At 38.2% G+C, this 27,171-nt stretch overlaps 1 protein-coding gene across 2 annotated transcripts in view; it reads left to right on the top strand.

The window, feature by feature from the left end:
• Copg2 (COPI coat complex subunit gamma 2) overlaps positions 1-27,171 on the top strand; it is a 123,742-nt gene that overhangs the window by 879 nt on the left and 95,692 nt on the right. For both annotated transcript variants that reach the window (XM_052719304.1, XM_052719303.1), the window contains 4 exons: positions 318-370; positions 935-1,015; positions 4,178-4,249; positions 9,880-9,959. In XM_052719304.1, coding sequence (XP_052575264.1) covers positions 318-370; positions 935-1,015; positions 4,178-4,249; positions 9,880-9,959 — 286 coding nt within the window. The remainder of the gene's footprint in view (positions 1-317; positions 371-934; positions 1,016-4,177; positions 4,250-9,879; positions 9,960-27,171) is intronic.

Raw genomic sequence — 27,171 nt, 5'->3', positions numbered from 1 at the left:
CTCTTGGTGGTGGTGGAAACGACACATTTGTTAACATCCATGGGATGGGGGAGGGGGAAGCAGGGAATGAAGGCCTCATTTTGGACAGGGTTCTTCTATCTTAGAGAAGTCCAAATTCTCCCAGTATGTCAATGACAGAATCTGTACCAGAATAAAAATTACTTCATCCAATTTATTTGCATATTAGTAATGGTTGTCCTTGTGACTTCCAAGGGATCATCCTGTTTAGGTGAGATTTCCCAAGCATGCAATATCCTTCTCTAGAAAAGTCTTTGTAGGACAGCTACTGAAGACCTTCTCTTTTTCTTGTACTATAGGTAGTGGTTCCAATCCTTTCCAGCATTTGGAGAAGAGTGCTGTCTTGCAGGAGGTATGGCATGAATGTGTACAGTCCCTTGTCGATTCTGTTTGAGAATGATGGGCGTAGACCCACCTGACAGGCTAAAAATCACTCTTCCTCATATTTGATCAAAGAAAAATTCATTTTTCATTATATATTAAAAGTAATGAAAGAGTGTAACTGAGTGCAGAGGATGTAGGGAAAAGGACAGTGTGGAACTATAGAGATATACAGACATACAGGCTCTGTTGGGTGCTGGGGGATTATAATGAAATACCAGAAGAAGTAGTGGTAAGTGCAAGGCTATTGGAAGACTTTACAGATACTGAGCTCTTGATGTTCATATGTAGACAGAGGTTCTGGTAAAGTCTTTAAAGCTGAAGTAGTCAACCTAAGGGAATGAGAGAGTATGGATAGGAAAGTCCAGGTCACATCCAGTTACTTACTGTATACCGTATAACTTGAGAGCATAGACAACTGACGTTATTTGGATATTGTACTAACATGATGTTAATGTTATTAAAGATGTTTTGCTGTCCTCTGTGATAGAAAATACACTATATATATAGCATATTGTTTTACATATTTCTGTAGGCACGCATATTCAATGAAACCCCAATCAATCCGAGAAGATGCTTGCATATCTTGACAAAGATTCTGTACTTACTCAACCAGGTAAACTATTCTGACTTCCTTAGATTTGTTTGTTAAGACAGAAATCTGTGACCCATAATGAAATACTTACTGAAAGGCAGAATTGTTTTTTAAAAAATTATGAAATTTGAAAATCCACAGTGTTTGTTTAGAACAATAATGTGTAAAAACTGTTCAGTATAAGGACTATGTTTCTTCTTAAATTCATGAGGTATTAAGCCAGCTAAACATGTACATTTCAATAGATACAGTGATTTGAATTCAACAAATAATACTTAGAATATACTTGTTACATGTAATTATTTTTAACTTTTTAAAGTTTTTTTTTTTTTTTTTTTTTTTCGTTTTTCGAGACAGGGTTTCTCTGTGTAGCTTTGCGCCTTTCCTGGGACTCGCTTGGTAGCCCAGGCTGGCCTCAAACTCACAGAGATCCGCCTGGCTCTGCCTCCCGAGTGCTGGGATTAAAGGCGTGCGCCACCACCGCCCGGCTAAAGTTTTATTTATTATTTTATGTGTATGAATGTTTTGCCAGAATGTATGTATGTGCACCATGTGTGTGCTTGGTGTTCATGGAGGTCAGAAGAGGACATCAGGTCCCCTGAGACTAGAGTTACAGACAGTTGTGAGCCACCACATCAGTGCTGGGAATCAAACCTGGGTCCAACTCTCCAGATCAGTTTACATGTACTTTGAGATCCTTTGAACATTCAATGTAAAGTCAGACAGATTTCAAGTATTTTGTTTGCTTATTTATTTGGCATAATTGTGAGATGTTGAAGTTTTTGTCTTAATGTTCAGGTTTTATATGAGTATCATTATTACACTAATACTATCAATGTGATTCTAGACAAGTAATTTAACCATTATGTGCCTTACTGCTCTTCTGTAAATGAAGATTATACCAATACCCCCGTCCCTCCCAAGATGGTTTCTCTGTGGAACTCACATTGTAGACCAGGCTGTCCATGTACTCAGAGAGATGTCTGCCTCTGCCTCCTGAGTGCTGGGACTAAAGGTGTGTGCCACTTGATAATACCATATTATCATAATACCATTATTATAATAGTGTTAGGTACATAATTTGTGTTTAGAAATACTTTCCATTTGTAACTCAGCAAGTTTTATTGCATACCTGCTGTATCTTATGTACTGGTGTTATATAGGCATTGGTGTTATAGCAGATAAAACCCCCCCAAATTTTTTTAATTCTGTGTTGTATTATTGCTATTAATTTTGGTTTTTGCTTTTGCCTCAAACTGTAAGTACAATCTCACAAACATTTAAAATCTTAGAAAATATAATTTTATTTTGTAGACAATGTATATCTTTATAGGTATTTATATACAAACATATATATATCATATACCTAAGATATTTATATGCAATGCTAAATATGTTATACTTACCAACTTAAATTCTAAGAAAAAAATTTTATTTTTTCACATTTACTTATTAACTTTATGTGTGCTTGCATCAGGTGCATGTGGTGGTTAGTTCTCTCTACCATGTAGGTCTGGGAATTGAACTCAAGTCATCATCAGCCTTGGTGATAAGTGTCTTTATTCACTGAGCCATCTCATCAGCCTCTAAAATAACATTTTTATCATGTTGTTTTATAACTAAAGACCTAAAGATTTAACAAAATTTTGTTGTTTGCAAATGAAGACTGAGAAATAAGCATGTAATTTAAAAAAAGGCATTATCTGTTCATGAACAGCATAACCCTCCTGTGTCAGCATGTTAGGAGCGTTTAAGCCGAAACCAGTCTGACTTAACTTTGTGTCACATATGTTGTAGTGTGTCCAAAGTGGCTAACTCCATTGTATCAGCAGAATTTGGAATAGTCAAAGTTGATTCAAAGTAGTCAAAGTCACAATTGGCCAATATCTCTTTCTTGGAGCAACTCATGTTGAGACAATTGTCTTGATAAGGAGAATGAGCATAAACTTGGTAATGTAAACAGGTTTGGGAACATTTATTTTATCTCCTTCCCTGGTTCTTGGTAGAACATTATGAGGGAAAAACAAAGAACAAAAACCTTCAGAATTTCTACCAGAGTTGACAGAGCCACATATTCTGAGTTGTAAGTCAAAAAGTAACAAGATTTTTCTAATATGACTGAAGAATCCCACAGGCTTTTGGGTATATGTTAAGTTTCACAGTAAGAAAGTTCTCTCTCTTGCCGATAAAAAAGTTGGACACCGATTGAAATAGTTGTAAACTCTTGTTATTCTTTGTCTTTCATCCTAATCCTGAGACTTTTTTTTGATGAAAATTCTTATACTCATGGCAAATGGATATAAAACTACTTGTATTTTATGTAAAATCTGAACTCTGAAAACAAATTGAGTCCATAATGCTATATAGGATCACTTTTAATGAAAGAAGTAAGTGTTGAAATGGTAATATTGGAGGAAGTCTATGACCAGAAATGTTTTGAAAATTAGTGGATTAAGTTGTCTAGCTGAGCCACTGCCAGATCAGCAGCATTGGCATGTCTGGGAGCTTGTACCAAGTGAAAAATGCCATGTCCCCTCAAAATTTCACTGAAGAGGACTGTATTTTGACAAGGTCACTAAATGATCTGTTATTCACATTAAAAATCGTAAGATCCAAATCATCTTCTAAGAGTTTAGGTCAGTGTCTTGGGCTCCATAGCACCTGGAAACATAATAATAAGGTGAATCTAGATCCTCCTCTTTTGGTTTGGACCCCGTTTTGCCATATTTTCTGGGATTCCTCATAAGCAATCCTTTACAGTTTTATATATATGATGCACTTGTCCTGTACTGGGCATGTGCCAGGCATTAGATTGTGGAAATTTACAAGGTGTAACCCCTGCTTTTAGGTTGTGTGACCTTATTGTGCAATGCTGATTGGAAATTCTACTTCCTGTCATGTTTTGCCTCCCTGTAAATCCTTGAGGCAGTTTCTGTTAAAGGTCTGTAGAGACTACAATTCCAGAACTGTGGTGTGCTATTTTGAATTATTTTAAATAATAAGTTTCTAAATGGCCCTGAGGGGTTTTTCTCCCCTGCAGGTTTCTAAATTGAAAGCAGAAAAGTTGCCAAGAATGTTTATAAAGAGATCTCCTGAATTAAAAATGATTTCTTGAGAAATAAAGAGAAAATCCTTAACATCTATATTTTTTTAGTTTAAAAAATTGTTTTAAATTTTACTTAGGGTGAGCCCTTTGGAACTATGGAAGCTACAGAAGCCTTCTTTGCAATGACTCGCTTGTTTCAATCTAATGATGTAAGTCTTTTTTATTCTTTTATGATGATAACATTTATTTTCCCCAGGGAACTTAGAATGTTCCAAATTAAAGAGCGTTGCTTGAAATGTTTAAAATTACTTTACAGCTGTTTATCTTTATAAAACTTACAAATGCTTTTTAAACAACATGTGAACGTGGAAGAATTAAAGTATATAGTATAAAGCTGTTCCTGAAGTCATTAGGGAAAAATGTTGATACCTATAGGTCTACATCTGTTGGTTCCTAGTGGGTTTTTCGTGGGCCTGGATTACTGGTCAGCGGGGCTGGCAGTGGAAAAGAACTGGGTTTGGACTGGGGACAGTAGTGAGCCTGCCAGCCCCTCTGTAGCTGCCTCTCATTACCCTGGTCACCTCAGTGCTTAGAGCATAATTGCTGCTGCTCTCCTTCTGTTTCTGAATGTGACACATTTCTTCTATGCCCAGGTTTAACACAGAAACACACAGGCGTAGGATTCTGGGCTATATATTTCTTAGCTTTCTGTTAGCATATATTTACCAAATTCTTTTCATACATACTGTATATCAGCAGAGGCTACATTTTGTGTCTAATTCCCAGGACCACCAGAGATTTCAGTCTGTCCATATGTCTAGATAATGAAAATTTTAGGAGTAGTTCTTTGGGAAAATCAACAGACTCCTGTAAGACAGTTATATTAAGGGAGGCTTCTATATATGCTCAGGCAGATCCCCTCAGATCAAAGATTACTTGTATTGACAAAAGATGCTTCGCAGAATTTGGGCTTTTAGGTACCTTCGTCAGAATCTGTCCACTTGTCTCTTCCTCACTTTCAGATCCTTTTCCTTGCCAATCAAGTTCTCCAGGGGTATGGCTTCAATTTGTTTTGTAATTAAACTTCCTGCAGGATATGCTTTCCCAGTTTTGTGGTCACATGGTCATGGCAAAAGGCTTCCTGTTATACAGTATTTTTTATATATATATATATATATATATATATATATATATATATATATATATATAAAATTTCACACACACACACACACACACACACACACACACACCCCTACCTAACCAGAGAGGATCTCTGGTCCTTCACAGACTTTCAGCTGTCCATTTAAACTTGTTAAGCTCATCATTTTCTTTCAAAAAAAGATTTGTGTGTGTATGTGTGTGATGTGTATGTGCACACATGCCATGGTGCCTTTGTGGAGAAGACCACTTGCAAGACTCAGTTCTCTCCTTCTACCATGAAGGTCCCAGTGACTGAACTCAGGTCTTCAGTATTGGTAGCAAGTGCCTTTACCTGCTGAATCATCTTTATCAGCCCCCCAAACAAGTTACTTTTAACATTTTAAGTTTTAACAACTTAATTTTTATTAAAATGTACTCTGGCAACAACTGCTTATTTACCCAAAACGTTGTCTTCTATAGGTCTTTGCGAATGATAACTTAAATATTTATACTATTTTATGCTATGGACTACTTAGATTCCCTGATTCTCTAGAAACAGGATCATTGATGTCTTCAGTCCAAACAGAGAAACAGTTTCAAGTTCCTAGCCTTCAGGACATGCTTCCCTTTAATAACTTCCTGTACCAACAATTCAGGGTTCAATCAAAGAAGCAGAGCCACTGTGAATATTAGGGGATTAGGGATTTCCTTCAGGAATTAGACTAGAAAAGTAGGCATTTCAAGTTGTTGGAATAGGGCCCAAAGACTTGCTATTATAAAAGTCAGGCAAGGCTGTATGTAGCTCTGATTTTGCAGCTTTGTACCTGGTTTTGGGCCAGATGGGGTCAGCAAATAGTTATAGGATTAAGGGGTTATAAGTGATGATACAGTGAACAGGATTGTTGAAGCCAAGAGTGGTGGCTATCACTGATAGAGGCTGTGACAGTGAAAATGAGTCACCGTTGTAATGAATGATGGTAGGTGATATAGAATAAGGGCTTGATATTTCAAATCTGGAACATTTTAGGGAAGGAGCTGCACTGAAAGAAGGTGGTGTTGAGCTTAAAAGCAGTGAAGAGTAGCTTCTTTGTCTGGAGGCCACCATTTAGAAAGAAAGCAGGGCAATTCTTAGGGAACAGAAGATTTCAGTTCGATAGAAGGATAGGAACATTTATGGAAGAAGATTGGAATGATAAGGACTTTTTCTGATGAAGAGTCAGAGAACATGGCACTGTGTGTGTGTGCACAAGTTTGAGTTTGTGGGAAGATGGAAAAAAGAATTGTTCATAATCCTTTTTTTTATAATGTCTGTAGAATTTGTAATGGTATCTATCATTTTGATATGGCTAAATTACATCTTCTTGTATTCCTTAGAGTTTCGTCTAGAGGTTTATATCTTTTAAGTATCTTCATGGATCAAACTTTTTGATTCATTGTTTTTCCTATTATTTTTTTCTCTTCCAAAATAAAGGGGGGAAAAGAGAGTGAGCTGAGGATATTGGTTAGTTGGTAGAGTGCTTGACTTGAATGCATGCCGCCCTGGGTTCGGTCTCCAGCCCCTCCTAAGCCAGGAGTGATGGTGTGCACCTATAATAACTTGGCAGGTAGAGGCAGGAGGACCAGAAGTTTAGGGCCATTCTTGAATGCCGAGTGAGTTCGGGTCTAGCCTGTGTCACAGTGTGAGACCCATTGAAAAAGTGAAGTAAGAGAATGAGAGCAAGAGAAGAGAAAGACAGACAGACACATAGATTTTTCTAATTTTCTATGTAAATGAAGAACAGTGTTTACAGAACTTCACTAGAGAACTGGAGTAATAGCAGACAAGTCATTTTAAAGGAACAAACCCACACAGACTGTGTTCTTTAGTTGTAGTTCTAACTGTGCTGCAGCAGGCTTAGAAATCACCGGTGAAAGAAGCAGAAGGAAGGGTAGGAAAAGAACAGTTATTTCGGATAAATGACTCCATGTTTTGATGTTAAGGACCACATTTCTGGTCTGTTTTCCAGCTGGGTGAAGGGCTGGATTTACCCTGCTACCTTAAATACTAGAGACCCAAACAAAACACACCAAGTTTCAGTTTTAGACAGTATTGTACCAGAGAGAGGAGAAAAGTGATGGGAAAATCAGTGTACTCGAAGACAAGCTGATAGAGCTGAGGAAGAAAACAGGAAAAAGAAGAAGAAGAAGACCCGTTACATACCAGATAATATCTTCAGTTTTTGTTTTGTTTTATTTTGTTTTGTTTTTTCGAGACAGGGTTTCTCTGTATAGCTTTGTGCCTTTCCTGGAACTCACTTGGTAGCCCAGGCTGGCCTCGAACTCACAGAGATCCGCCTGCCTCTGTCTCCCGAGTGCTGGGATTAAAGGTGTGCGCCACCACCGCTCGGCAATATCTTCAGTTTTTGACAGTTACCCTAAATTGCTTCATGAACTTATCAAAATCTAATATTCATCTTTATCTTTTCTCTGCTTGTGGGAAATTTGGCAGTCTTAGATACTCTTACCATATATATGAATATGTAAACAGACATGCTTATATATATATATATATGTATATTTCTAAATGTATATATATATTTTTCCCTTTCTTTCAAATTTGTCTTTAATACTTTTTTCCTTCTTAATTTTCATTCCTTGTTATATGTCTGAATTACTATCTGGAATAGTTTTCCTTGCACCTGTGGAATATACTTTTTAGAATCTATTCTTTATATACTATTTCTCATCCAATGACATCCCATGTTTATACTTCATGAGTATGAGTGTTTGTTTTCGCTGTCAGGACCCCTGATCTGGGAATTTCTCTGTATTTTGTCCATGGCTACATAGTACAATTTTGGGATCAGTCTTTTCATGTGATTATTGGCCATTCGTGTCTTTTTGAATAAATGTCTCTTCACATGTTTCCCTAAGCGTAAGTTGGACTGGCTGGGTTTAAAAAATTTAGAAAAGGACACAAAGTTGGGTAGATAGGGAAGGGGAGGGGGATTGGATATGATCAAAATATATGAAATTCTCAGAGAACTAACTTCTAAAAATTAACAAATCCTTTGCCCATTTAAAAAATTGTGTTGTGCTTTTGTTAATGAGTTATAATAGTTCATATAATCTAGATGCAAGCCCTATCATATATATTACATACAAATTGTTCTTATTCTGTGAAATACTATTTTTAAAAATAAACTTTGATTCATATTCTGTTTAACATTTCTGTGTATTTATCTACGTAATGTGTTTTGCTGGCTGAAAGTACATTTATGCCAACACTTTGCCGTGTTAGATTTTAGAAATTTTGCTATTTTGTAGGGCATGAGGTAGTGTCTGAATCTAATTTCCATTTGCCTTAAGACTGCTAACTTGAGCACCCATTTTTTTTCTTCTACTTTGGCTAATTTTTTGCACATCCAATTTTCATCTGCATTTTATGCTAGGTCTTTTATGTAGAATGGAATTGGTTTTAGTTCTGAAATTTTGATTTCTATTTATCGTTTTCTTGTTGTTAGCTTTGTGTTTGTGTGGCTTTGATCTGTTGTATGCTTGCCTGCCTCCCTCCCCTCCGCCGCCTCCCCTCCCCTTCCTCCCTCTCTCCTTCCCTTCATTCTTGTGTTAAATCACACTTTTCTTATTGGGCTCAGTGGTGCCAAGCAGGTTTTCTCTGTAGCTTAGGCTCTGGAACTGGGTCTGATGTGTGTGAGTTTCTGAACTTGTAAGACGCTGAAGTTACTTAGAAGGGTATGGACAGACTAACGGAGCCTGGGGTCTGCAAGGGAACCAGAGATGCAACTGAGGAGAGCTGGGCTGGAGGCTTTGTTATTGTTACTGTCTTACTTGAGATCCTGGTATCCACCTGGAAATTTTGATAATTTAAAATGGAAGTTGATTGTCTAGTAATGAGTCATTTTAGGAGAAACATTGGTATTTGAGTGGAGGGGAAAACAGAATTAGTGTTATCTCTTCATACACATTTCTTAATCTTTTTTTGTTTTTTGTTTTTTGTTTTTTCGAGACAGGGTTTCTCTGTGTAGCTTTGCGCCTTTCCTGGAACTCACTTGGTAGCCCAGGCTGGCCTCGAACTCACAGCGATCCGCCTGGCTCTGCCTCCTGAGTGCTGGGATTAAAGGCGTGCGCCACCACCGCCCGGCCCACATTTCTTAATCTTAAAAATACATTTTCTGAGACAAGTCTTTATCACTTTAAAACAATTATTTCTCTGTAGAAGAGTAATTGATTGATAGATAGATAGATAGATAGATAGATAGATAGATAGATGGTTTTTCGAGACAGGGTTTCTCTGTGTAATTTTGGAGCCCATCTTGGAGCTCTCTCTGTAGACCAGGCTGGCCTCGAACTCACAGAGATCCGCCTGGCTCTGCCTCCCGAGTGCTGGGATTAAAGGTGTGCGCCACCACCGCCAGGCTTGGTTGATATTTTAAAAGCTATCTCCCTTGTTTGTTTGGATGTTTATTCACGTGTGTGTCAGTAGATAACTTGTGGAGTTGGTTCTCTGCGTTCACTATTTGGGTTCTAAGGATTAAACTCAAGCCATCAGTTACCCGCGGAGCTATCTTGCTGATCTAGGATTACTGCTCTTAATATACTTGAAGTCTTACTTAAAATAATCAAAAAGAAAATAATTTAATTAAAAATTAAAATAATTGTCTTCCAAATAACCTGCTATAATCCATAAATACATTTTCAGCAAACATTGAGGAGAATGTGCTACCTTACTATCAAAGAAATGGCCACCATCTCTGAAGATGTGATCATCGTCACAAGCAGGTATGTGAATAGTCTGGGATAAAATACTTATGTACTTGTGGAATGTTTGCTGTTCTCTTTCTTTTGACTGCCAGGAAGAATTGATAAGAATATCATAAATCATTCTTTTCCAAAACACAATTGTCATCTATGATATTCATTATTCTCTTGATTTGATGTTTCTTTTTGACTGCCAAAAAGAATTTGTAAGAATGTTGTATGTTAAACCATTCTTTTCTAAAACATGGTTGTCATCATATAAAAATCATCCCTATCTGCTAAGAGGGTTACAGAGGGTGTTGATCCTAGGCTGTGGGTTGGTTTTTAAAAGTTTGTGAAAATTGGGGTTGAGAGATGGCTCAAGTGGTTAAGAGCCTGCTGCTCTGGTGGAGAGCCTGAGTTCAGTTCCTAGCACTCCTGTTGTGGCGCATAGCCATCTGTAACTCAAGTTACCAGAGGTCCAACAACTTCGGGTTCCTGTGGGTGCCAGGTACACACGTGATATGCATACATACTTGCAAATAGATACTTACACACACAAAACAAAATGTCGTCTTCTTCTTTTTTTTTTTTTTTTCAAGAAGACAGGGTTCCTCTGTGTAACAGCCCTGACTGTCTGGAAAACTCGCTTTGTAGAACAGGCTGGCCTTGAACTCACAGAGATTCACCTGCCTCTACCTCCCAAGTGCTGGGATTAAAGGCGTGTGCCACCACACCAGGCATAAAAATATCTTTTAAGTTCATAAAAACAAATAAAAGCAAAACTGAAAAGTAACTGCTTAGTGAAATAGGTATTAATACTTACAACAAATAATATCAAAAGTTATCATTTTACATATAAAGAATTTTTATCCTTAAAACAATACCGAGGGATAGTTCATAAAATAACCATTCTAAAGATCTAAATATCTTTACTCTCTGACACTGTTAACCAAAATAAGTAAGTTAAATATTTAAGAATGAGGTATAATATATTTACTTATCAGATCAGCAAAAGAACAAAGAAGTATTGTTACATTCCTCCAAGGAAGACTGGTCCTCTGGTACACAGAGGTAGAGTTCTAAATGGACTTTGTTTTTCTAGAAAGCACTTAGGCAGCATTTGTGACTAGAGAATTTCATCCTCAGTAATACTACATTCTGAATTACTCATCTGTTGTGTTTCTGTCATTGTTAAATTACTTAATTAGTCATGTAATACTCACATTAGGAAATATTCGAGCTTTTGGAATTATTTTTGAGTTTGACTTTGAAATATTGTATAGATGTGTGTAACATATGATAGTGAACCCAGTAATGTACTAATAGTTTATATATATATGTAACATATGGTAATATGTAATAGTAATAGTAGTGTATATATGTGTGTAACATGGTGAACACAGTAATGTATTAATAATAGTGTATATATGTGTGTAGCATATGGTGCTGAACACAGTAATGTAGTAGTAGCAGTAGTAGTAGTAGTGTATATATGTGTGTAATATGGTGGTGAACACAATAATGTAGTGTATATATGTGTGTAACATGGTGGTGAACACAATAATGTAGTAGTAGTGTATATATGTGTGTAACATGGTGAACACAGTAATGTATTAATAATAATGTATATATGTGTGTAGCATATGGTGCTGAACACAGTAATGTAGTAGTAGTAGTAGTAGTAGTAGTAGTAGTAGTAGTAGTGTATATATGTGTGTAATATGGTGGTGAACACAATGTAGTAGTAGTGTATATATGTGTGTAATATGATGGTGAACACAATAATGTAGTAATAGTAATTTCTCTTTGGCTGCTTGGAATTGTGACTAATATTTTATTTAAATGTTTGGTAATTTCTAAATATCTTAGAATGAATCTGTATAATTTATAGTAAAATAAATAATATTACTTAAAAATAGTTGCCTTTTTAGTGATTAATTATAACTCATTTAACTAAATATAGTTTTCATACAATGAAATACATTTTGAAGGAAGGTGCTTATGTTTAGTTATGTTGAATACAATTTCAGTTAAAGCTTTCAATGGAAATATCAGAAGAGCAGATGTAAAAAGTAACTTAAACAAGAAGAAAATGTATTTCCGTCATGGAACTGTAAGTCTGCAGGCACAGACTGGCTGGTGTTGCTGCACCCATTTGACAGTGGCAGGACTAGGATTCTTTTGGACGTCCTCCATCATGGCAGAGTAGATGCTTGAATTACTGGCAGTGTCCCATGTGCAAGCAGGAGAACACTGGGAAGGGGCCAAGGGGCGCCAGCACCATCTGCCTCTTTAGCAGGAATGCAGCAGCATTTCCTGAGCAATTTTTAGATTTCATTTGGCACATCTATATTATATGACTCTTATTAGGAGGCTAGGAAAGTGAGTATTTAGCTTTTATAGTCCAAGTACTGGGGGCAGGCAAGGAAGGAGGAGTTGAAAATTAGTGTTGGGTTAGTCAACTAATGGTGTCTGCCACAAACAAGAAACAGAAACCCTTCAGTTACAGTTTTTTAATTCACTAAATACTTGAAAAATTAAAGATAAAATAACTGTTGTTTGTTTCTTTCAGTGGTTAATGCTTCCCTCTGAGCCTGATTAGATATAATTGTAGTTTATTCCTAGTGCTCTTAAGTGATTAGTGTGTATGGTAGGCTGGATAATGGTCCCCTGACGATGCCCATGTCCAAATTCCCAGGACCCGAGAACATGTTATATTCTATGGCAAAGGGCAGTTAAAGTCAATAGGAGTATTCTGGTTTATTCATGTGGTCCTTTAAAAGGGTAAGCATTCTTAAAAATGGAAGTAGAGGGCTAGAGAGATAGCTCAGCAGTAAAGAGTGCTTGCTGCTTTTCCAGAGGACCCAGATTTGATTCCCAGCACCCACACTGGGCAGCTTACAACCACCTGTAACTCTAGCTCTAAGGAATCTTAGAGGAGGCCCTCTTCTGTCCTCCTCATGTCACTCAGTCACACACACACACGCGCACACACACGCACACACACACACACACACACACACACGCACACAAATGTGTCTTTATAAAAATGTGAGTGGGAGGCAGAAGAAGAGTGTCAGTAAAGAGATTCGAGGCAAGCATGGTCAGAGAGGTGCTGTTAAAGGTTTGAAAATAGAAAAAGGGGCCTTCAGTCATAGAGCACAGGTGACCTTTGAAATTGAGACAAAGAGGAAATAGATTCATCCATCTTTACTTTTTTGTTGCTAAAACACTGCCTGGGGCTGTATTCTTTAAGAAGTAGGGAGGTTTATTTAGTTCATTTGTGGCTAAAAGTTCAAGATTGGTATCTTTGTTTCTTCTGTTGCTATGCTAAATACCCTGAAAAAAGCCGCTTAAGGAAGAAAGGTTTATTTTAATCACCGTGCAAAACTCAGAAGTTAAAGGAGCAGGAAAAAAAAAATCACCTTAAGGAGTATCTAAATCATTGTGAATAGATTGTTAGTGGAAACATAGGCATTAGAGATGCTGATAGTGAGGATTCAGAGGAAAATGAAAATGTAGGAAGGGGAATCTTTTTATTATAGTGGCAGGAAGCTTAGCAAAATTATATTGTGATTATGTGAGAAGAATGACTTACAAGAAATAAACTTAGATTTTAACTGATGAGATTTCCAAGCAAAGTGTTGAAGGTGCATTCTGATTTCTTTTTATGTGTTAAGTAAAATTTGAAAGTAGGTAAATTGAGGGGAAACCTGTTTAAAAAGAACCAGGTTTTCTTTAGTTAGGACTTGGGAGGTAGAGGCAGGAGGATCAGGAGTTTAAAGTATTTTTGGCAACATAGCAAGTTTGAGGCTGGTCTAGGCTACATGAGATCCTGTCTCAAAACCAACAACCACCACAAAACCAAAGAAATAACAACAACACAAATCACCAAAAAGGTAGGACTTGATAATTTTGGAAATTCTCTGTCTAAAGGGCATAGGATACCAAGACTGAGAGTCACTGTCATGAAAGTGTGCTGTAGAGAAACAGTGAAAGGCATCCATGCTGAAAAATTAGATGAAAAGGCCAGAGTGTTCATTTGGAACACTAAGGAGGTCAATAGTGAATTCTTAGCCTTAAGCAGAAACTGAAAATAGAGATGAGATTATCAAGGCAAAGTCTATGGTTGAGCTTCTGTCTAAATGCAGTGAGTCTCCGTACTTATGGTAGACCCACAAGGTACTTGAGTATATTATACCAGCAGAAATACTACTGTCTGTCTTGGACCTGAAGGGACACAAAGAGGACAAAGTGAAGAAGCTTTTAATATCTCAGAATTCAACACATAGGAAATAGGCTAATAGACCTACTCAGTTTTGAGTACATGTTAACTGTACCTTATCACCAAGTGGAGGTGACTGACTACATGGGCAGAGGTTCAGGCCTGAAGAGTGCCACTGAGAACTACTGAGATTGCTGCTTAAGCATTTTCCTGGCTAGATTTTTAAGTTGTTTAGGGCCTGTCTTAGTTTCTTTTCCTGTTGCTGTGATAAAATACCTGACAAAAGGAACCTAAGGGATAAAAGGTTTATTTGGTTTACAACTCCATTATTACTAGCAAGTCAAAGCAGTAGGAACTTGAAAGAGCTGGTCACATATGTAGCTAGAGTTTTCCTGCCTGGCCTACAGTCAGGACAAATCTTTCTTACCTGCCAGTCCCACAGCCACTCAGATCCAACCAAGTAAACACAGAGACTTATATTGGTTACAAACTGTATGGTCATGGCAGGCTTCTTGCTAACTGTTCTTGTAGCTTAAATTAATCCATTTCTATTAATCTATACCTTGCCACGTGGCTTGTGACTTACCGGCATCTTCACATGCTGTTTGTCATCGCCACGGAGGCTGGCAGTGTCTCTGACTCAGCCTTCTACTTCCCAGCTTTATTCTCCTCCTTGTCCCGCCTATACTTCCTGCCTGGCCACTGGCCAATCAGTGATTTATTTATTGACCAATCAGCAACACACTTGACATACAGATCATCCCACAGCACACATATTTTTAAAGTTCAAAGTTCTAGGTTACAGTCCATCAGGACAGGAAAGTCACAACGGCAGGAGTCTGAGGGAGCTAGTGACATTATGTCCACAGTTAGAGAAGAAAAGAGCAATAAACAAATGAATGCTTAGTATTCAGCTTGCTTTTTCCACTCCTATACAGTTCAGGATCCCCTGCCTGGGGAATGGTGCTGCCCACAGTGGGCAGGTCCAAAATAATCCCCCACAGACATGCCCAAAGGTCCCTCTTCCAGGTGATTCCAGGTTTTGTCAAGTTGATAATTTCACTAGCCATCACAGGGCCAATGACTTTCATCTTTCCATTTTCTCTTTGTTTTTTGGTTGTTTTTTTTTTTGGTTTTTCGAGACAGGGTTTCTCTGTGTAGCTTTGCGCCTTTCCTGGAACTCGCTTTGGAGACCAGGCTGGCCTTGAACTCACAGAGATCCGCCTGGCTCTGCCTCCCGAGTGCTGGGATTAAAGGCGTGCGACACCCCATTTTCTCTTTGTAAGTGGGCACATCTGTAATTGTTACACTGTGGCATTCTTACATTTTGTTTTTGTCACAGGTCCAGAGATAGGGAGAATTGTTGCACCAGGAATGACAAGGATCTCACCCACATCTAATTTGATGATTTTGATAATAAGATTAAGACTTTTGAATCAGTGAAACTTAGATGAGATTTTAGACTGACTTGATATTTCAGTATGCTGATACTGCATACTTGATACTACAGTCTGGGGAGATCTTGGGTTGGGTTGAATGTATTTTGCAGATGAAATGAATGTAGCTTTCATGGCACAGTGGTTTTTGGCCTAGTGAGCACTATGTTGGACTTCAGTGCTACAGAACTGTAAGATAATAAATGTGTGCTGTTAAGCCTCTAATTGTGGTAATTTGTTACAGTAAGAATAGAAAACAAATAGTGGAGATGGCCATTCTGTATACATAGACAGTTGTGTTAGAGGGCAGGAGAACCTGAAGGCAGATACTTCGTAATAGAATATATATTGTGGAGACCCACAGAGGCTTCCTAGTGAGAACTTACTCAGGGTCCGAGAATCTGAGCTTGCTTTACCCAGCAGGGCTGCATAATGGGATGACTTGATCACGGGCGTGTTTACCAGGTGTTTGGAAGGGTCTACACTTGGCTGTACGGTGTGCTTTGATCTTGCAAGGGGGAGGTCTTTTGCCTCTCCCCTTGGCATATTATAAAAAGCCTTTTGAATAAACCTCTGGGGTGTTGGGTATTGACCCAGGGCCCTCCTGAAGCTATCCTGTGTCTCTGTCTTTCTCCTCCTCGTCTAGGTCTATCTTTCTATCTATCATTTCTTCATTCCTCTCTCCTCCACTCAAGAACCCTTCGTAAAGTGGGAGCAGGTCAGAGCTGGTCTCCCGGTAGACTCCCACAATATATGAATGAATAATAAGTACATGGAACTGTTCTTATCAGGGAAATGCAAATAAAATCTTAATAAGCTATTATACCATAGGATAATTAGGGGTTGGGGATTTAGCTCAGTGGTAGAGTGCTTGCCTAGCAAGCACAAGGCCCTGGGTTTGGTCCTCAGCTCCAGAAAAAGAAAAAGAAAAAAAAAGGATAATTGAAGAAACCTGGCAATACAAAAATAAGAACAACAAGAACAAACTTTTGCTCTAGTACAAAGTAGATGGAACAATTGAAACTACATACACTATACACTACATACACTATAGTAGAATTATAGCTATTTAGAAAACAGTTTCTTGTAAAGTTAAACATGTATTAACCCTGTGACTATTAACATGTCTAGGTATTTACCCATGGAAAATGAAAATATATGTCTACATACAAAACCGTGTAAGGATTTTGTCGCAACTTTATTTACAATAGGTCTAGACTACAGATAGCCAAAGTGCCCATGTATTTAAGAATGGATAAACAAAATGTAATATACTCACACAGTGGCCTGCTACACAGCTAACAAAAGGAACAAATTGCTGATTCAGACAACAGCATGAATAAACCTCTAAAACTTCATGCTGGAACAAAATCAAAACGACACAAAAGATACATCATGGGTGGTTCTACTTTTATAAATCTCAAGGACAGCCCAAACTCATTGTGTTCACAGAAGCTACAAGTCTGGTGGCTTGGAGGAAACTGCCTAGAAATGAGCATGGGGAGCTTTCTATGGACATGCAGACAGATGTTCAATAATTTATTTTAGGTGGTTACATGCTTATCACCTTGCCAAAATTTATCTAATTAAACACTTAGATTGTTTTGGTTTATATTGCAAGTCAAAGAATAAATTAAAGAGATTTTGTTAATGGCTTAAAGTTGGTCATATAGATTAATGTCTGGTGATACTGTTCTGTGTCTAAGTTCATGTGTGAAGAGTGCTTAGGATTCTGGAATTGAGTTCTGAAGAATGGTTCTTCACTTGAATCTTGGGAGTAGTATGTGTGTGGCAAGGGTGATGGTAAATCTTCATTGCTGGTCTGAGTAGCTTTAGAATCACCTAGAAGATTGGTGAGGCACAACTTTGGATATGTCTGTAAAGTTCTTTCTTTAGAGGCTTAACTAAGGAAGGAATATCTACCTGGAATGTGGGTGGTACCCTGTATAGGCTGGAGGCCTATAGGATGGGGAAGGTGAGCAGAATGCTGTCATTTCCCATCTCTTTGCTTCCTGGCCCATCATGACTTCAGCTGCTCTGCTGTATCCTATTCAACACAGTGGGCAGAAACCTTTGAAACCATGAGCCAAAATAAATACTACTGGTTTCTGTAAAGTGGTACAGCTGTGAGGAAGGAAGTGAGACTGGAATGGGGTGGTGGTGGTGGTGTTTCAGTTTGAGGAGTTAACATCTCTAGTCTTATTTCATAAAACCAGTAGTTCATAAATCATGATTTGGGAGAAATTAATGTGTTGTACAGTTTGTAATCATGTAAAACTTTTAAATTATACAGTTAGTGTATGGATTTTGGCTGAGGAGTGAAAATAGTTTTAGGAAAGTGAAGTCTTCCCATTTACTTGATAAGAAGCATACAAGCCTAAGCCAGTTTTCCTGATTGTATGCCTCTGTTGTCCTGGATGATTAGTTTGAAGAGTGGATGTCAGGGGCATGTTCAGTCTTTTCTGTGGTGAAATTCTTCGTTCAGAGATCTTTAGTAATGTTTTCATTGCAAAATCAAAAAATACATTTCCAGCTGATCTTTGAAGGTCTACCATCTTTGGCTGTGAGAAACTTTCTAGTCCTAAATGATCTCCATCTCTCCTCCAGCGTATTCTTCAGAAGTGCTTACTCATCTCCTGCCTCCTGTCAGGAGAACACTGGAATCCTGGGTGTTCATGTCAGTGCAGTTCTGTTGGCCTAACTCGAGTGCTATTTGATACCTTGTATCTTTTTACATGTTTCTTTTCATGCCTAGAATTGTCCTGTTTCCTTTTCTGCATAGCTCAGACACTTAGTATTTTGTGTTTTGATTTCCCTATTCTGCTTGACAGTCTTACCAGTTTCAGTTGTTTCTAAAGCACTGTTTTGTATGTATGTTCTAATATTTAGTGTGTTGTTCAGTACTATTTAAACATTTCTCTGCCTTGTGCACCCTTAGTCTTGAGAGCAAGAGCCATATCCTACATTACTTGTACTGTTAAAGCTGGAACAGTGTCTTCCATTTATAGAAATTCAGTAAATAGGCATGTTGCAGAAGGTGAACATAGCATGATCTGCTTTTCTCCTTAGAGCAAGGGCATTGGAAACCCTTGAAAAGACAGAGGATTCTGTATCTTCCTCTCTGTCCTAGGAAAGGCCTTCCACACAGTCACAGGTGTGAAAGGTATGACTTAATGGGTGTTGAGAAACCTTTCTGTGTCTGCTTCCCTTTGTTTTTTCATACCTTGTTTGTAAGCCTGATTATTTGGATTAACATTTATCTCCCTTTCAAATGAAATTATGACAGGCTCTTGAAGAGAGGTATTAAAGTGAGGCCACATCATAAAGCATCTTCTCCAAAACCTAATGAACAACAGTGAATAGAAATGAAGGTCAGGGGCTTTTAATTCTAGCCAAGATGAAGTAAGGACACGACACTGTAGTCTATCTTTCCCAGCGGTACAAGAGAAAACTTCAGTAAGAATACAAAGTAAACTACTGAGGCCTCCCAAAAGGAAATTATAGCAAGTAAATTGGGGGGAGAAAGCATTCCTTAATAAATGACTGGTGAAACAACAGTAAGCTTCATGGGTTCTGGGTAGGCTCAATTAGGACTCTGTACCAAAGGGGGCTCCAAGGAGACGTCTGCCTCTTTGGCCTGAGCACAGATTTGAAGAAGGCAGGCCAGTGGAGAACCTGTGAGCTGCAGAGCACAGGGAAGAATTCTTGTTGCTTTTTTCCTCTTTTACTTCTAGTTTTTCCTGAGGCCAGCCCCAGTGATAGAACACTTGTACTGTGGTATGTAACTGGTATTATAGACACATAAACCCTGAGAAAAAAAGCTGTCCCTGGAAAGAGGGCTCCTGGTGCATGACAAGTATGGAGAAATCCACTTATTATTATTAACAACTTTCTGTTTAGTCTTCCTTATCCTGAGAGTGAGCCCATTTATGTAAAATTGGGCATTAGCATAGGAACTAAAACTGAGTAACCTCATGTTTCTGGTTAAGAGAACTGAAAAAAGGTCTCTGATAGCCAAGAGAGTATGGCAAAAATGACATTCAGGGAGATTGGAAAGTTCTAGAAGATCTGGAAAGATCTGAGTGCTTTTTCAAGGCAATGCAGATGTGAAAAGTCATGCCACAGGTTTTGAAATATGAACTAACTTTGAAATCAATGTGCATAGGACAGGTAGGATCTGGAACTGAGTTAATTCTTTTCTAACTAAAACATCAACATCCCCAAATCTTTTAATAGAACTCAAGTCTCGTGATATGTTTAAAATGTCCAGGGTACAAAAAGTGATCTCCAGATTCAATATAATTACCAATTGAAAGACTAATAGCATGCTTCACAGAATTAGAAAACACAATCTTAAATTCATGTGGATACAAACAAGATCTTTAATAGCCATGGTGGTTTGAATAAGCATGACTCAGATAGTCTCATATGTTTGAATGCTTAGTCACCAGAGAGCAGCACTGTTTGAAAGGATTGAAAGGGTTAGGAGATATGGCCTTGTTGGAGGAAATGTGTCAGTGGGCATGGGCTTTGAGGTTTCAAAAGCCCAGGCCAAGCCCAGAGTCTCTATCTCAGCCTATGGATCAGGGTGTAGCTCTCAGCTACTGCTCCAGCGCCTGCCTGTGTACCACCATACTTCCTGCCATGATGATAATGGACCTCTGAAACTGTAAGCAAGGACTAAGCCTTGGTTATGGTGTCACAGCAATAGAATAGTGGACTAAGACAATAGCCAAGCATACTGAGTGAAAAGAACTGGAGGTATCCATAGTACCTGATTTCAAATATATTCCAGAGTCACAGTAGTAAAAAAACCTGCATGGTACCAGCACAAATATAGACCCACAGAAAACCCAGAAATAAGCCCACATGTCTGTATCGAAATGATTCTCGCAAAAGATGCTGAAGGCTTGCTTTGGGATAAAGACAGCCTCTTTGACAACTGGTGCTAGGAAAATTAGACTTATTTTGTATAAAAGTAAACTAAAAATAGATCCGAAACTTTAGTGGGACACCCTTAACTTTGAAAGTCCTAGAAGAAAACATTGACATGGGCAGTCAGTGGCGCTCCAGTCACCCAGGAAAGAGAAGCAGGCACTGAGAGACACGATGATGTTCAGTTCAGTAAGCTTCTTCACAGTAAGGACACAGTAGAATGAAGAGACAGTTTGCAGTGTGGGAGGGAAGCTCTGCAGATAACCATCTGACAGTGAATTAACATCTAGAATAGATAAAGGCCAGAAAGCAGAACATAAAAAATCAAATCCAGCCAAAGCAGGGCAAATGACCAATAAATATGTAATAAACAGCTCAGTATCTCCAGGCATCAGAACAGTGAAAATCAAAACTGTACCAAGAGCCAGTATTACTCCAGTCAGAATGGCCATTACCAAAAAACTAACCCCAAAACAAGGATGGTAAGGATGCGGAGGAAGGAACTCGTATACACTGCTGATGGGAGTGTAAATTATAAATTAGTCCAGTCACCGGGGAGGTGAGAAGGGTGATTCCTCAGAAGGCTGAAAATGACTTACCTGTGACTGCCATACCAGGGCTTCTTGATCGGTTTCCACTTAACACCACCTTTTGACTCCAGAGAGATAATTATGACGAGTATAAATAAAAGCTTCACTGATAATGTAAAGAAATATATTGTATAGCAATTTTGGTATGCATATTTTACCATTGATTAAAAATAAACTCATTATTTGGCTAATCTGTCCAGTCAGGATTTACCAACTCACCCTAGCACAGATTCCTCCCTTTTTCTCCTTGAAAACCCACTCCTGCAAAAAATACCTGCTTTGTTGCTTGCTTGTACTTGCTGCTGCTGCTTTGCAGCCCTCCCCCTCATCCTTCCCCCACTACCCCTCCAACCCCATCCACCCACCACTTGTCCCTCCCAGGTAATAAATCTCCTTTGTGCTAAGAATATGGTGTCTAGGTATGTTCTCTACTGACTCTGACGTGGGCAGCCTCTCTTACAATGGACAGTTAGCCTTAGAATGAGTTGTAGAAACAAGGATTACATATTGTGTGTTCTGCTCACTTTCCTTTGTTTAGGCTTTGGTTGAAATAGTAAGTGGTTACCATCTTGAGATTTCAATAGTAGATTAGACTTAATAGAGATAAACAGATTGAAGGATGTGTACGTCCTGCATTAGATGATGCTTCTGAGCCACTTGGCATAGTTTCAGGCTTCTTTGATTTCAGCTGTGGTATGTGAGCAATTTTGTGCAGGATTCAGCTCATTTAATTTATACTGCCTTATTTCTGGCCTGTATTATATATTTTGTTTCCCATCCAGTGGGATTACATACTCACAGCTCATATCTATATGCCACAGAAATGTGGGAGAATTGTTTAAGGCTCCTTAGAAGATTGCTTTGTTAGTTAATTTTTAGTCTCTGTAATACCATACCTGACGGAAAGAATGGAGGAAAGACTTTGACTTCAGTTCACTGTTTCAGAGGCTTCAGGCCACTGTCGATTGGCTCTCTCGCTTCTGGTCTCATACCTGGTGAGGCAGATCATTGTGCTGGGGTGCAGGTAGTGCAAGAGGGCCATTTGGGGCAAGCAGGAGACAGAAAGCAGCAGAGAAAAAAGTTTGGGACAAAATGTGCCCTTCAGAGCATACCTCTTCCAGCCAGGTGTTCCCTCCTAAGGTTTCCAGCACCTCTCAGTGATGCCATCTTACTACGAATCCATCAGAGGATCACAAAAGCCCATTAGCTGGCACCTGAATCTTTAACACATGAGCCTTTTGAGACAATACTTCATACCCCAACCATACAATTGCTTATTAAATAACTGGTTACAAACTGGAGAAACTCTGTTTACACGGGTTTTACCTACTAACCTGCTGTCTTTCCTGTGCTTCACGGTTCTTTTAGCACGTTTCCATGTAAGCCTTCTGGAGCAAGGCCTTTCTACACACAGGGAAGCTAAGACAGTTACAGAGTATAATTTAGGAAACCATGGGCCATGACTAAAGTCACTGCTTAATCTTTTAAAATAAAATTTTATTTTAATATGGCCATCTCCCCCCCTTTTTTTTTCCTGGAGCTGAGGACCGAACTCAGGGCCTTGTGTTTGCTAGGCAGGCCAACCTACCATATCCATTTTTAATGTATTGTGTATGACTGCTTTCATGCTATGAAAGACTTCAGTAGTGTTGAAGAAGCGGATAGGCTACATTCTAAAATGTTTACTAATTGATCCTTTTTAGAAACAGCATGAAAAATGCCAAGCCTGTTTCCCAATGCTGCTGTAGCAAGTTACTACAAACCTGCTAACTTAGACAACCATCTTAGTGGCTTACAACAGGACAGATGACTCTTTTTAAGATCAGGCCCGGAAGATGACTCAGCGGGCAGAGTTTGCTCTGCAAGCATGAGTGCCTGAGTTTGGATCCCTCAGCATCTGTAACCCCAGTGCCTCCCTGTAGTGAGATAGATGCGAAGCAGAGACAGGAGCTTCCCTGGAAGCTCTTGGGCCAGCTGCTCAGGTCTATGGAGCAGTAAAACAACAGGGTGAAAGGCAAGGACTAGCACCTCAGGTTTTCCTCTGACCTCCACATGCTTGCTGTGACACCTCATATACCAACACACACCAAACGACTCGGAAAAGCAATTTCACCAGGCTGCAGTCAGTGGTGTGGCCACTCTAGGAAGGATGTTTGCGTACTTCTCTAGCTTCTGGAGGCCGCCTGCAGTGTCTTGCCTTGAGCTTCATTGTCACATCTTCTACTTCCTGTGTCAGTCTCCTGCTTTACTCTTAAAAGGATACTTGTGATTATATTTAAGGCCTACCCCCACTATTCTGGCAGATCCTCCCCATCTTAAAATCTTTAGTATAATCACATCTACAAAGAACTTTGCCACATAAAATAAATTTGTAGATTCTAGAGAGTAATACCTGAGTATCTTTGGAACCTTGCATTTAGCTGATCAGTCTTCCCTCTAGTCCTCCAAGTTCACATCTGCCCTTCATATAAAATACATTCTCCCTCTCATAATATCCTCTAAAGACTAAAACCCGTGATGTCAACTCTAGCTCAAAAGTCCTAGATGTCATCATTTAAATTGTTAAAATGTAATATGGGCAAGTTTCTTGGCATAGTTCCTCCTAGTGAAGAATACTGTGCTTCCTAGTTCCATAGGTCCACAGGTCTCTCCGTTTGTGCTCCCCAGATATAGTGGTAGAGCGGGCAGAGAGTCACACTTAATACTCACTCTCATTCTTAAAGGGAGAAGCATGGAAAGAAAGACGGAATTCATAGTGCTCAACAGTTTTGACATCCAGTCATGTAAACTTCTTTCAGGCTTAAGGCTTGGGAATAGTATTCCCCCTCCCCTGGGTGTTGTGCTTGGATGCTTTTGTGTTAGTGTAGTAGAACTGAGTAGCTGTGAGGAGGTCTGACAGCCTGCAAAGCCTAAAAGAGTTCCTAGATTGTCCTTGTTAGAATATACACTGCTTGACAGCAGGAATCTTTGTCTTTTGCATATTAACATATCCAAATCTCCAGAATACCACTTGCTATGTAATAAACATTTACTGTAATGTGGAACAAAAGGTAAAGATTAGGGTAACTTAATGGAAGTCAGGGGCAAACCTTTGATATTGCTGGGACAAACCCAGTTTATAGATGACAAACATTCAATGATAAAATGGGAAATTTTCTTGGCTTATGAAGAAAGAAATTTACAGCTTCAGACAGCATACAGCATTCGAACAAAACTTGCCCTAGGGTGACCAGCACACAACTTGGAAAACAAAGAGTGCTAGTCCTTAAACATAGACGTGGTGGTGAGTGTCTGCAGCCCTAGCACTCTGTAGACAGAAAGAGAAGGGCTGAATCCTAAGTCAGCCTGAACACTATAGCAAGTTCCAGGCCAGCCTGTGCTACATAGTGACAGACAACAGCAGACCACTTGACCCAGGCTGGTTTTAGCCATTCATGACAATTTTAAGTGTCAGAAAAGAAAGGGGACAGTGTCTGCAAAGCTGTAAGAGAAAGAATGAGATTCAAGAGTAGTTTACAAATTGCTAAGCAACAATTTTTTTTAAAATGCAGGGACAATAACCAGACTTTCAGACTTGAAAGAACTTAAGGATCATAACATTAATGAGTATTTCTTATAATTAAAATTTCAAATTATAGTAATCTTTAAAGTTAAGAGTGAATTCTATAGTAGTTTGTAGAAAATGAGTTAGCAGTGAACATTGAGTTTATAAAAGTAAGGGTAAACCACTCTAGAAATTATTGTTAAAATTTGAATATAAATATTATACATATATAGTTACAAATATTTTTCATAATAATGCAAAAATGTGATACAAAATTGAGAAGAGATGGGCAAGCAGACAAAAGAGATGTTATATGTACATTAATTTTCTTAGGTTTCATAAGTTAACTTTTTTATCTAAAATTTTATGGCAATCACAAAAACAGCTAAAGTTAAAATATAAATCTTCCACATGTCAGAAAGAAAGCACAACACTTAGCAGAGCCCAGTAACTCTAGCTCTATTCAGTAAGGTAGCAAGTAGCTATGTAAGCCTACTAAAATTATAGTGAATATTAACTGGAGTTAAATTTAAGACTCAGTTCTTTAGTTCCTCCCTTGTGTTGTGAGTGCTCAGTAATAACACAGAACCTACAGGTAATATAGTCAATATAGAACATCCCATCATTGCGAAAAGTCTCTCAGAGAGCATTGCCTTATAAGGAACAAAGAAAGTATTCAAAATAAAGTTGCTACACAGAATGATTGGATGCATTTAACCCTAAATGTAGTCTGTTAAAAGAGATACAGAGATAAAGTACACAGCCAGGTATTGTGATGGACATCTCTAATCTTAGCACTTAGGAAGTGTAGGCAAGAGGATTGCAGATTCAAGGCCAGCCTGGACAATATAGAAGAACCTGTCTCAAAACATCCCAGCAGCAGAAGCAACAAATAAGAAACAAAACCCCAACAAACTCTATATTTAGATATTGTGATCTATGAAAAATACAAAGTCAAATCTGAATGTAGAAGAACAGGAAAAAACATATGAAAGAAGCTCAGGTCATGATGTTAGTATCAGGAAATTGGTTTTCGTACAAAAAAGTTTTGAATGAGACAAAAGAAGTACTTTTTGATCATGAAAAATGAGGACAAAATGGTAGTGAATTATTTAATCAGTTAATAGATGATCAAAGAACATAAACCAAAAGCACAATAAATGCAATTAGAAGCAAAATATTATCAGTCTCATTATACAAAGAAGATAAAAGCACATAAAAGTTTTGAATAATATATTTTATTAAGATTAACATTTTTAAAATTGTACCTTTATAATAGAAAAGTCACCTTTACATGTGTTTATGGAATAATTAAAAAGTATTCTTCATGTACTTAGGCTCTGAAAACCTTTAATTTCAGAAAATGGAAATACAGTAGAAAATACATTTTCTCATTACAGTGTAATCAGACTAAATTTATTTAGAAAATGAAAGAACAATGAATAATTAAAGCTTTGCTCAAAGAAATTTCATAGCCATTAGCCTATAAGTTATGTAGTAAATGTCTTGTGGCCGAGGGTTTTCTACAGTTGACAGTAGGATCTAGTTTATAGATGTTCCTGAAAGCCTAGAGAACCAAGAGTATGTCCTACAGAATCAGGGAGAGGAGACCCAGAAAAATATTAACCACCCAGAACTTCTCTAGCAGCTGGTGTTCCCACCATCTACTAAACACTGGGGTGCATTCAGAATGAAGCATGCACTGTTCCGTGGCAGCCATACCAGACACAGCAGCAGCTTTTGACCCAAGACCTTACTGACCTGTGCATTGCCCACTAGTAAATTCAAGTCTGCTTGGTTCTGTCTGTGCTCTGACTGTAGTTTGGGAAGCTTGAGTCAGTTTTCCAGTCAGAAATGGACAGCAATGGTAGGGTCTGGTTAGAACAGCACGCAGGGCTCTACCTGTAGTGTCCACTTCAGTGAGGAGTCAGTAATGGAGCCGCCCCATGAAGTAGATGTTCTACTTATGAAATTAGAAAAGAACTAGAAGTAAGCAGAAGGAAGAACTTACTAATGACAAAGCAGAAACTACGAAAATGTAACACAGAAAACTAGCATAAGCCAAAGAACTATTTTTTTAAAAGGCTGAAATAAGCTTAATTCAGGAAAAGAAATATTGTGCAAAATTAGAACAAAAGAGAAATAATGAGGAATATTTAAGAAGTAAAGAAATTATTGCAGGAATTTTTGTAAACTTTAATGCAAATAAGTTTGGAACACATTTGAAAGAAGTGATTTTCTATGAAAATATAAATTAACAAAATTGTCTCTAGAAGAGACAAAATTTTTTTGTTGTTTTTTAAGAAGAAAATATGATTTAATGATGCAGTTTCAGTATTTACAGCTTAACATATAATTTGACAATCAGATAAAATGGACATAAATGCTCATACACAAAATTACTTTAAGTTGGACCCCAGGTTTTACAACATTTTTAATGCTGCGATTATCAATGCTTTCTTAGCCTCTCAAAAAACTTCCCTTGGGAGAAAAAGCAGCATTCCAAAATTTGACTTCAGAT

Source organism: Peromyscus californicus, unplaced genomic scaffold, assembly GCF_007827085.1.
Source record: "Peromyscus californicus insignis strain IS unplaced genomic scaffold, ASM782708v3 Scaffold_6__1_contigs__length_162567912, whole genome shotgun sequence".
NCBI lineage: Eukaryota > Metazoa > Chordata > Mammalia > Rodentia > Cricetidae > Peromyscus > Peromyscus californicus.
The sequence above is the reverse complement of the archived record's forward strand: the minus strand, read 5'-3'. Positions and strand labels throughout refer to the sequence as shown.